Source organism: Acomys russatus, chromosome 30, assembly GCF_903995435.1.
Source record: "Acomys russatus chromosome 30, mAcoRus1.1, whole genome shotgun sequence".
NCBI classification, from domain to species: Eukaryota; Metazoa; Chordata; class Mammalia; order Rodentia; family Muridae; genus Acomys; species Acomys russatus.
In genome coordinates this window covers 40,513,504-40,526,172 of record NC_067166.1, presented here as the reverse complement: position 1 = coordinate 40,526,172, position 12,669 = coordinate 40,513,504, and the positions used below count along the sequence as shown (strand labels likewise).

The following is a 12,669-nucleotide window of genomic DNA, read 5'->3' as shown; positions in this document are numbered from 1 at the left end:
AAGTTTATTTTTAACTAATATATAAAAGTAGAAAATCTATAAAAATTAATATATACTATATGATGTTTAAATAAAGCTAAATCTATCTCTGTAAATATTTATCATTTCTTTATGGCAAAAAATTTAAAATACTTTCTTCTACTATTTAGAAATATACACTTCATTATTTTTTTAACAAATGAGTCTCTAAAAATCACAGAGCTGGCCCTGTCTAATAGAAATACATACTGCTAAAAAAAAAAATGGATGGTAGGCCTGTTTCCTATTGTCATAATTAAGCTTTTATATCATATAAAAGTCGGATAAGTGCATAGTGGCATACTACTGTCACTGATATACTGCACCACATGCCTTAGGCCACCAGTAAGAGTACAATAAATTATTTCAGACGCTTTCTGAGAGAATTTCTTCTCAGGATCCCTTTAACATGCGACATTCCTCATCAATTTCCTTTTCACTCCAGTGTACTATGCTATAAGTTTACTCTCTGAACCAGTGCTGTAGTTTTTACTTATCAGTACTACAGCAAAGGCCCAAATATTTATTAGGTTAATAATCCCTAAAATATTTAAAAATATGTATGCTTTCATATTTTTATATATTTACTTCACAAACGCATTTTAGAATAATTTTATTGATCTATAGATGGTATCTTAGGGATAGTTAAATATTTTTACATATATTCATATTATTTACATATATGCAATAAACTACCTATAGCAAGAAGGACCACGAAACAATCAGGAATTATATAAATGTTACATTCTTAGTGTTTTGACTATTTGTATTTGGCAGCCTTGAAGAAAACATCTTTCCTATCTTGGTGAGCCTAAAATTCTGAATGTAAATCATATCTATCATATCTCATTCTATCAGTTTAAAAGATTTATCTATACCTGAAAACATCTTCACCACTAAAAAAGTAAGCTTAATTGTAAAACTAAACTATCTGGTCTTCAACTCCATCAGCAACTTGAGAATGAATAAAATTAATTACCTGAGTTTACAGGAAGTGCAGGTGAGCAGCTTCTTAGGAAACTTTAATAACAAAATAATTTATAACCTATGCATTCTTTTAGAACAGTTAAGACATCTTAGATGTACAAATTCCTATTTCTGTGATTTATTTTGTATTCATTTTTTCTTTTGTGTTTTTACGTAAGTGTAGAACTCCCTATTGTTTACTGATTTATTTTCAATAAGAAACTAGCACATATGACATCATTTAAATGTCTTATCTACAAACATCCATACCTACACAAATATATGCAGGCATTCCTTTTGAATGTTTGTCAATTACTTTTCTTTTATTGTTAATTACTTTCTCTTATAACATTTAACAGAAATCAAAGTTTCATAATTTTAGAAAATGTCTCCAGTTTTATAATAAGTATCTTGTTCTTGAAACTGAAAAATATAATTAACGGACTGCCATCTTTCAATGCGTTTGTTTAAAGCATGAATGTATGTTAAATTTCAATTCTAGAGTTGTTGTTAAGATTTATTTTATGAGTGTTTTATCTGCATATTCACACCATGTGTGTGTGGCTGCTGTCTGTAAAGCTAAGAAATGGGCACCAGATTCCCTGGGCCTAGAGGTATAGTTATAAGCAATCATGGAGGAGGTGAGAATCAAACCTAGGTCGTCTGCAAGAGCAACAGAGATTAAACTCTCTAGCCCCAGTTTTGTTTTGGAGACAGGACATCAGTGTATAGACCAGGCTGGCCTTGAACAAAGATCCACTTGGCTCTGGCTAGGATTAGAGTCATGCACCACCACACCTGGCCTTTAAATATGGACTTCAATGTGAACATATACATGTTTTCTATATGGACATAATTATTTGATTGTTTCTAGTGGATATATTACTGTGCTATGCTGACAATTTTTTGCCAATTAATATTTATGATTTTGGCAAAAAATGCCTTCAATGCTTGTTAGAGTGCCTGTCGATACTTTTATACCTATCAAATAAAGTGACATTTCCCAACATTGTCATACTTGGTGAGATTTATAAGATGCATTTTGCAGAACATCATCCCTTTTATGACATATTTATGTCACATAGGGACTACCTAGGTGCTGACATTAAAAAGAATTTACTTCTGATGGAAGGAACTTGTGAGAAGTTCTTTAGTTTTTAGTTTTAGTTTAGTGTTTTCTTTTGATTAGGTTTTATGAATTGTACTGATTGTATTTTTGTCTAAAATGTCTTTAAAATTGTTGTACATAGTGTTTCTCCCACAACCAGCTTTACTCTAGTACTGACTGTTTTATCTTTCTTGTTTTTACACTAAATTTGAGTTTACTGTAATCTCTTTTTCCTCTATTATACCCACCAGTACACTTTGAAGACATTTGTAAGAACCAAGTAAAAAGCAGAATTGCTCTCTGACACTCATGTACACTTGGAAGTATTTTAAAAATCACATGTGTTTTCAAAAGAAAAGGCTTCTTGCTGGTGAGTCCCCCTGGCTAGTGCTCTGTCCTGGCACATGCAGTGCTCAGTCCCATGCAGGCTCAGACTTCTTCTTTGTTTACCATAGCTGTTAGGAAATTAAAATTTAACTGGTACCAGATTCATCAAATTTACTTTGTTTTATTTTTAAAGATTAATGGCAGGAAACACATGAATATTGCTTTGGCTGTTTTTAAAATAATTTAATGTTATTTTGTTTTAATAGTATAGTCTGAATTTACTTCTTGACTTCATTACTATTTGGAGAATATTTTGAAGATTCTACTTTCCCAAACATTTCTGTTCTATTTTATTATGACCAACAATGCCGGTATGTACAATAGTCTCTCTGTGCTAGTTGAATTTTACAAGCTGATGTGTGAGACTTTGCCACTAGAGTTTGTAGTAGTATCCCAAATGGTTTTCCAATCTGTTGTTTGATATTTACCACATTTAGTTACTTCTATTTCAATAACTATATTTTTCATACTGACAATTTTTCCTTTGTTACTTTTTAAAGAAAACTGCTTTATTAAAGATTTGCTTAGACATGCCTCCGACAGGGGGTGACTACATATAACTCATTATTAGTTTCAAGATCCGCAAGCTTTAACAACAGACAACTCTAACTATGGTGATAATAATGAGCCAATATTAAACCCTTGTTGCTCCATAACTCTGCACGATATGGTGGTGACTCCATAGCCATGGGATAGTACCCACCTGGTTTCTATTCTGTACCTTACATTTTTGGAGTCAGGTCTGGGGTGCCATTTTGTGAAATATATGAAGGAAAATGGTAAGAAGCTCATGGAATGGAGTGGTGCACGGCCTCCTGCCTTTAAAGGATGCAACAAGCACAGGCCCTGATCAGAAGCCCCTCCCTCTGGAGGCTACTGATTTAAGAAGAGCAGAAACCTCAAGAGTCCTTCCCTTATCTTACTATCCCAACCAATACATATTCCATGCCACTGTGAATATAGGAACATATTTGTTTGTTTTCCAACTGACTGTCAAAAATATACAAATTGACTAAAATACTAGGTTTACTGTAAATAGCCCAGATGCTTCAGCTGTATAATTTTGGGAACTCTAACAAACTTATATGTTTGCTTAAGCCATGTAAATCCTAGAGGAGAGAGTTTTTTTGACATTATTCAACATTGTCTAAACCACCTGGTAATATAATTTTTTGAGTGACTATTATTCCACATGAAGCTAAATTTTCTTGGTAGACATGTGCAAAGTGATAGATAGTAGAAATAACTCATGAGGTGGTATGAGAAGTGATTTTTGGATAAATTTTCTGTTTTCATAGGGTATTTAATATAAGACCCATTTGTTGGTTCAATTAGTCTGTTGAAAACATCCAGTGTTCTAGAATAATATTTCAGGTTTAAGAAATTTTTAATGGTGTGTTGATCACCTTTAATATTTGTGACCCTTTCCTACCTCATCTCCCAAGTAAAGATCTAATCAGGAGAACACCAGACATTGGTGGTGTATGCCTTTAGTCCCAGTACTCAAGAGGCAGAGGCAGGTGTACTCTGAGTTCTATAGGCCAGCCTGATCTATAGAGCAAGTTCCAAAATAGCCAGGGCTATAGAGAATTCCTGCCTCTAAAAACAAACAAGAAGAGAGGGGGAAGAGAGAGAGAGAGAGAGAGAGAGAGAGAGAGAGAGAGAGAGACAGACAGACAGACAGACAGACAGACAGACAGAGACACAAAGACACAAAGGAGGAGAGGGGGATGGTGGGTGGGAGGGAGGAAGGAAAGAAGGAAGGAAGGAAAGAAAGAGAAAGAAAGAAAGAGAGAAAGAAAGAAACAAAGAAAAATAGTTAACCAGGCTTTTCCTACTTACAAGAGACGGTATGTTTGCAGGACTGGAGAAATCCTGAGACAGTGCATCAAGAAGGAAGTCATCACTCAAGGACTGCAAGAAGCAGAAAACATGTCAACAAAAATAATACTGGCATGCCTTCTTTTCAGGATCCACTATATCACATTCTAGTAAGTTCCCTAAAAGTGAAAGCAACGCCCTTCCCAGATTACCAAGCAGGGTCCAAAGAAGACAGACAGGCTCAGAGAAAGTAGGTTGCTTACTGGAAGTTGTTCCTTGGGCTGTTTTGGCAGGAGTGGTTTTCCATCCTTATCCTATTCAGAGTGAAAACATACCACCAATTATTTTACATATTATCCCAAATACGAAACCTATACACATTTCAAGGAATCAACAAGTGAAACCTACTGTATATTTAAATATAGTTTATTCATTTAAGGAAACTATCTTAGCCGAGAATATATCGACTGTTCATGTCCACAGTCAAATTAAATGCTTCAAGTCAGCCAGCACATTTGGTGTGGCTTGTGACCCAGAAGACCAGAGATGAGCATAAAGAAAAACATGTGAATCATTAAAGTAGTGTATTTCAGGAGTGTGTCAACAGACCTCTCATTTATAAGGAAATCCTGGGACCATAATAAAAATTAGCTATAGTCCCAACCCTCAGGGAGCTTTCCTTCTGAGTAGAGCACTCTCAAATTTAGGACTCAGATTATGTTAAACTTCCAATGGTTTCAAATGAAACTTTCGAGTAATAGAATAAAACCATTTGAGAGCTCTATAAAGAAGATCTATAAATTAATGATAAGTTCCACTTATCCATATATACAAAAAACAAATGAGTACAAGTGTACATACAAAGATTTCTCCTGGGAAAGTGGTCAAATTGCTTTGCTTTGTTTTCTGTCTCTCAAATGTGCTGTGTAACGCTTTAGAGCTAGCAGATGCTTCCCTACAGACAACACAACCCTCTTCTTGCCCTCTGAATTCACTTGCAGCTTTGGTCCTTTTTCAAAAATAAGACATCTAGCCGGGCGTGGTAGCGCATGCCTTTAATCCCAGCACTCGGGAGGCAGTCAAAAATAAGGCATCTATTAACTCTAGACCATGACTTAGCTGCAAAGGCAGGAAAGGTCCCAGGTAAGGCATGGAACACTGGGGGCTCCTTTGTTCTACGTTCAAATTGAAATCTACCTTCTACCACCTCATCATCGAGTGGTAGGGAGGAGAAATTTGAGGTCTCATCACAGAGAGCTGGTCCTTGCTACAGAGACCTGATAAGAGTTTAAGTGAAGAATGGCAACAGTGTGGCCAGAAACCTGGAACTGTGACAAAGCAGCGGTTAGCTGATAGTTTGTGAGGTAAGTACAGAGGATGAAACTAACATTAAATAAAGGGTTCAGGAAAACCAATCCCCCAAAGTAGCACTGCTAAGATTCACTGAGGGCAGGAAGAATAGAGCCAGCTTTCCTACTGAGTTAACTGCATATGGCCTATTTCTATGGAACTGAGATCAAAGACAGATCTGTGGCCCTGAAAATGCCCTGACTAATTTGTAAAGCAACATGTATCTAAGCCACAAACAATAGCAATTGCATTGCTTTTGGTTACAGAATAAAATGCAGAGGTATCTAGGATAATGCATATTAAGTTAAGGAAAACTCAATGTAAGATCTTGAGTTGTAACATAAGCTAAGTGCACATGGATGGGTGAGGGTCTGAATTCGGCTCCTCATAACTAAAGAGTATTTGAGCTTTCTTGTTGATGACATGTCATAAAGATGACAACTTGTTCAACTGCCTGTTTAAAAGTGAAACTGATGATAATGGGGCCTCTCCATTGGTCATTTGGTCCACACAGCCTGTCCTTTCAGTATGAAGAGGATAGGTCAACTTATCACTTTACTCAGTGTTTAACAAGTTCTCATGTTTTCAACTTCTATTTAAGGAATGCAAAGTTTTCTGCATAAGAAGTACATGTTCTTCTTCTATTTTTTTTAAATCAGCAACAGGTTCTCCTATATTTGTAGTACTGTAACAAACCCCATGTCTGAAGGGAAAAATATTTGGTGACCTATATTACAAAGGTAGAAAAAGCTACTTAAAATGTACTTAAGTTTCTATTGCTGTCACCCTTGGTTTCCACCCAGAATTTGAAGGTTAAGTCCGAATAACTACAAACTTTGGACACAGGACTAGAAGGAATTGAGCTGGATCTGACCTGGAAGCCTCCAACTGAGAACTAGCTTTTACTATATTAGAAAGTGCTGTGCAAGCTGAAAAGGGAGAAAAGCAGTCAATAGTCCTAGTCAGCTGTGTTGGGTATGAATCCTATGGCAAGATATCCCTAAAGGTACAGCAATCATACATATCTTGACAGTGCCTATCAGCTTTCTAATTGGTCTTAATTCCTGCCCAGTAGAAGAGGATACGAGTCTGAGAGTATAAACATAACAACTGTCCATGGCTGTCCATGGGACTTTAAGAAGAATCTACTACTACTACTTTCTCAAACCATTATTACCATTAATTGCATTCTCTGTGTTTGATATTAAAACTTAATTACAACATCTCTTTTTTCCTCCTTTCTCCTTCTAAGTCACTCTCCTTTAAATTTGTAGCTTCTTTTTTCAACAATTATTATTGTATAGATATATGTATTTGTATATTCCCAAATAAAAGCTGGTGAGTCCATATAATTTTACATGTATGTATCTTAACTTAATACTAATCCTTATGCCCACAGTTAAGGGTAGCTCTCATGAATCACCAAAGAAGTTCTCCGTTGGAGCAGATGAAGATATTACAGAGACCTACATCTGACCCAAATGCAGAAAGCTGACCATGGGTGCTCAGCTCCAAATGATACATCTACAACCCCTACACCTAAGGCTTCAGGAACATTACAGAAGAGCTGGCGGGATGAGTGTAAGAGGCAGAGGACCAGGACGTCTGCTGCAAGATTCTATCTTCTATATATGACAAAGACAATATCAACTGACATGCTAATGTGGAAGAGGGAGATCTCAATGGGTCCTCTTCTACATAAAGAGTGACTAATGAATGCTAAGTGAGGGAAAAACAATCTTCCCCAGGGATGAGCCTTGTAAGTGCTCATCTAACAAGTGGTAAGCCCTAAAATCAAACACACAGAAAAGTAACACTAAATGGACTCACCGGCTTGTATTTATATATTAACTTATGTGCTATGTATGTATGTGCATATCTGTATGCATGTGTGGTGTGCATGGCAATAATAATTAAGGAAAAACGAGGCTATGAATTTGAGAAGGAGAAAAGGAAGGGTAAAAACATGGGAGGAAGTGGAAGGAGAAGGAAGGGAATGATGTAAATTCAGTAGTCACAATATACATACATGAAAATAAAAATAAACAAATTTAAAAGAAATATGTTTTATTTCTATATCTGACATTCTCACACAGCAGTAGTGGTCATATAATTTAGAGTCTAAGCAAAAAGAAATATGATCTTTATGTACCAGGTCTGTTCTCTCTCTCTTTCTCTCTCTCTCTCTCTCTCTCTCTCTCTCTCTCTCTATATATATATATATATATATATATATATATATATATATATATATATATATATACACACACACACACACACACACACACACACACACACACACACACACACACACATCAGTTAGAAAACAAAAGGTTAAAATATTCAGCATATTTACCTTGACCTCCTCTAGTCTATAATCAGGAGGAATTGTTTCTTCTTTTTCACCAAGTTTCTCATGGTCTTCTTCTTTAGCTTTCTCCTAAATAAAAGTGGTGTCATTATTAGTGTCACCTTCTTTTCCACAATGCATTCCTCAGAGACTAAATTTGAGGTAACCTACTATTATTTTCAAACATGCATATGGTCATTGCTTAGAGTTCCTCAACAGCTTAAACTTTAACACTGCTTCCAGTCGGGCCAGCTCGGATACCAGCTGTCAGCCTTCTGGGCTCAGGGCAGGTTGGGAGGAGTGTTAGGCTTAAGCTACATTCCTTGTGATTCCTCAGCATGGGACGAGTGCAGGCAGACAAAGCACAACTCATTCATGGAGCCTGGACACAGGCAACCTATCCATTACGGTAGACCAAACACTGGAACTTCCTACGGTTTAGCTTCTTAAATCGGATATGTGCAGTATCAAAGAAAGACAGATGAGTATGCTTTACAGATACTTTTAAAACAAAGCACTAACTTTCTGGAGGGCAGAGTGGAGAGCTAATAAGTCATTTTGTAGAAGCATTTGAGCCGCAATTACCTTGACTTTATCCACCACAGGTTTTTCATCTTCGGGATCTGCTTCCCTTTTCCCCAGGCTTCCTGCCAAGGCTTCTACAGCATCATCTGGCACTGTGCCCGTCTGCAAGAATAGATGCACCTAAGTGGTTACTCACCCCTTCCAATTCAGAAGAGCACACACTTATTTCAGGTCTATGCTATCTTTAATAAATTGAGCCATCAATTTGATTAGAAAATAAAGGTTTTGAAATGTTAAAAATGTTAAAAATTAAAGCAAGTTTCTTATAATAAACACAATTTATATAATACGATTTATGTAATAACGTTGAAAACCTTACAAGATCTACCTGGAATTTTGATTCATGAAAAAGGCAGATAAAGAAGGTAACAGAAGCTGACAGAAGGGAAAGGCAGGAGTCTGGCCAGCCCAGGGAGGAAGGCCATGTTTGCTCTCTGAGGCTTCCACTAGTCACAGTGGCTAACAGTTGGCTTAGGGGGCTCCTGCCTGTGACTGTCCTCAGTACACAGTGAGAACCACCTCCCTGAGTCTCGCTATTCCGAATACACTCAGTCGATATAACCCAAATTTGGCTACGCTGACATTGAAACAAATGAATAGGAAGCATAAGTGAGGGATGTAACAGGAAGTGAAGAAACAATGTATGGGCTACAAGACAGGACTCTGTTCTGGCTGGCCAAACCACAGCTCATAACTGTTCCGTAAAGGCTTTCAAAAATTAGCTGAACGTTTCCTCACCAGAACGGTTTTTATAGATAGAAAATAACACATCACACCGAGCCTACGTGAGCACCATTCGCTCTCATTGTGCAGCTGCTGGCTCTTGCAAGCATCTGAGTGAACACCAAGTGTTTTGCATTTCTGCCTCACAGTTTTCCCTGGGAAATGCTTTCCCACCATGACCCTGCCCTCTTCGTGGAAGCCTAGGAAATTCCTACAAGAGAAGGCTGCTTTGCTCATGTGCCACCTGCCTGTTTTCCATATGGGAAACAGACTGTGTCATAACTTGGGGTCTGGCTCATATCTGGAGAAGGCTGAAAGGTATCCAAGAGCAGGGCCATATTTCCCATTCTCGTCACAGTTAAGGAGCTGGGTAACAGGTACACTACTCAAGGTCAACATGAAGCCAGAAAAGACCTTACAGGACCCTTATAAACATCAAGTGAGGAGATGAGTAGAAGATGCGGTCAGTGAAGGAGTGCCTGGGAAGCATGGAAAAGGCATGAGTAAAGGCCCAGGTCCACCCTTACTGCCACGAGCAACAGCAAGGAGATTCTATAGAAGACCTGGAACACAGGTCCTGGAAGAGGAAAGCTAGCCATTCGGAGTTCAGATTTTGTAAGTGTGAGGCAGTCTCAGAGTCATCAGAAAATAGAAACAAAATCCACAGAAGTAAAAAGTAAGTAAGGACTAGTTAAATACCATACTTCATTCAAAAATTAGAAGAAAAGCAGAAGACAAGAAATAACAAAGGCCAGGGGATCTTTCCTCCAATGGGGGAGGGGCCAGGATTGTGGCCATGAATTGGGTGTAGGGCATTCTGTCAGGAGAGCCAGGAAGAAATGGGGCACTGGACTTTCTGTCAACCTACAGGACACAGGAGTAGCCAGTGGACTATTGGAGATAGTTGTGGAACTCTAAGAAGTTTCAGTAGAAAGGTGGAGGACAAAGAGTAGCTTGTTCAAGATCATTTCAATGCTAAGGGCATCACTCACCAAGGATGCTGCTTTGGGTGGTGCCGACTGTATACTGCACATGGAGGCCCGAGTCACAGCCTCAGCTGCAGGAGTTGGAGATGCGTCCTCAGATTTCTGAGAAAAGAAGCAGGTATTTTGAATACTTTAGAGCTACCTGACTAATAAAACTGAGCAACAGTGGCTCCGACACTATGAGAGTTAAGTTGTTAGCATGATTCTTTTGAATGCTTATTCAGCAATATGCATGCCAAGGCATGCTAAAAACTTTGTAATTGCAATTTGGAAACTGGTTTTACATGTATGAAAGGACAACATTGATAATGCACATAGCATCTCAAGGGCTGCTCTGACAGCATATTGCAAGTTATAGACCTGTACATGCATATAAGGCATATTACGGAACAGGAGTCTCAGAGTGGTCCCAGGACTTGCAACCTCAGCAGCACTGGAGAGGCTGTGAAAAATATAGATTCTTAGATTCTCACTCCAATGCACTGAGAAATTCTAGGGGCAGGGTCCAGTAATTTTCAAATGTTTTTAATCCAGACACTTTAGGAAATTTTCCTATGTGTGAAGCCTTCTGGAGAAAGAGAACTGACAAAACAGGCTCTTGTCATTCAGGGACTGAACTATTAAAACTGATAGATGTTAGGATTGAAGAAACAGACATAAAGCTCAGAACTTTCTTAAACAATTGTTTTACCAGGAAAACACACACACACACACACACACACACACACACACACACACACACACACACACATACACACACACACACCACAACTAAACAATAACAACAAAACTAAGAACCACTGCCATAAGAATCCTCTTTTGTGTGTTGGGTAAGGGAGGAAAAACACCAATAACTAATGGTCATTTTCAGCTGTGCCTTCCTGTTGAGCAAGGCAGAGACAAGCCTAGTGAAAGGAAGCCGCAGCTGGGATATATTAGTGGCATATATGGAATCCTTTCAGAGAGAGTGGGACGCTTCAGTGTCAGGGCAGGAGAATGCTGTCACTAGAAACATCCCTCAGGAAGGGTGGCTCGTGTGGAAGGTAAGGAGGACACTGAAGCACTCTGGGCTGAGAAGGGTGGCAATTTTATGTACCCTGCTGAGTGACAGCAATCAAAAGGAAAGCACTCCCCTGAAGAAGTGACTGCAGGATTTAAACTGCAAGAATATTGGGGTTACACTGACAACAGATATGTACCGTCCCCCCTCCTTAGATAACTTCTCTTGGGCTGTTAGATAATGCAGCCAACTTCTGCACTGTGCTCACTGTCCTCCAAGGAGCCTTTATTTGGTGAGCTTCCAAGTCAATGAGTTAAGGAAGGATCATTAGCTTGAGAGGCAACACTCTCAAAGGTGCCACACCTTCCTAAGACCTGGACCAAGCAGGGTGTCTCAGGGTGCCTGCTCATAACTGCTCTTCACAGTCTTGTGGTTTACAGAGCATTGCAACCACTCTTATACAATTCCATGTTTTTCTATAGTGCATGAAGTAGGCCATGATAACTTCATGTATAAAAGGTGGCATGTGGGTTTTCATGGGCTTTTAAAATCAGCTCCTTTGGGCAATAATAGTTGGGGCTTCATGCATTTTCAGATTGAAAATGAACACTAAAACACCTCAAGACATATTTTCAGCAACATACTTCTATTTTCTCAGCTGGCAGAGATGGTTTGTCTTGATATGTAGATCGGCCAAAATCTTCTGAAAGTGCCCCAATTAGCTCTAACTCACTCAGGCCCTGTAACAAGAAATGCTGCGTTATGAAAACACTGTCCTGTAAAAGTATAGGACAATATTTTTAACTTGGTTAATGTGACTTAGCTACACTGTATTATCAAAAAACAAAAGCTAGCTTGATAAGACAGTCTTCACTTACCAATGTGAGGAAAAAAATGTTGCAGAAGTATGGAATAATTGTCACTGTAGCACTGTGAATGTGCTAAACATTTATTTGCTTATCTGATATGTCAACTCTAGGAACTGCACAGAAGTCCGTAAAGAGGTATACACTTTGGGTCTGGCTAATCTCACACTGTGGTGACCTTATAAGTACTTTACAACAAGGTTTTAATGGCTTGGAGGATAAGGGCACTGCATGCTCTTCCTGAGGTCCTGGGTACAATTCCCCACAATCACATGGTCATAACCATCTATCTTCTGCTCTCATCATACATAATAAATAAATATTTTCTTTAAAAACTCACTTTTCAAAGTAACAAATAAACAAAATGATTGCTGAGGACCTTTACTCAAAGTTTCCTATTTTTCTTCAATGGGAAGTTACAGTTTGAAATGATTATTCATTTCCTAGTTCTTAATGGTTTCCTTTTAGAATAAAGCAGAAAAAACACAATCCATGTACTCACTGCCTAT

General features: G+C 38.2%; 1 protein-coding gene across 1 annotated transcript in view; it reads right to left on the bottom strand.

Moving 5' to 3' along the window:
- Positions 1–12,669, bottom strand: part of Cast (calpastatin) — a 103,096-nt gene that overhangs the window by 17,579 nt on the left and 72,848 nt on the right. The window contains exons 17-22 of the mRNA XM_051172503.1: positions 11,939–12,034; positions 10,301–10,396; positions 8,586–8,687; positions 8,007–8,090; positions 4,564–4,614; positions 4,322–4,393 (exon numbers count right to left, since the gene is read on the bottom strand). Coding sequence (XP_051028460.1) covers positions 4,322–4,393; positions 4,564–4,614; positions 8,007–8,090; positions 8,586–8,687; positions 10,301–10,396; positions 11,939–12,034 — 501 coding nt within the window. The remainder of the gene's footprint in view (positions 1–4,321; positions 4,394–4,563; positions 4,615–8,006; positions 8,091–8,585; positions 8,688–10,300; positions 10,397–11,938; positions 12,035–12,669) is intronic.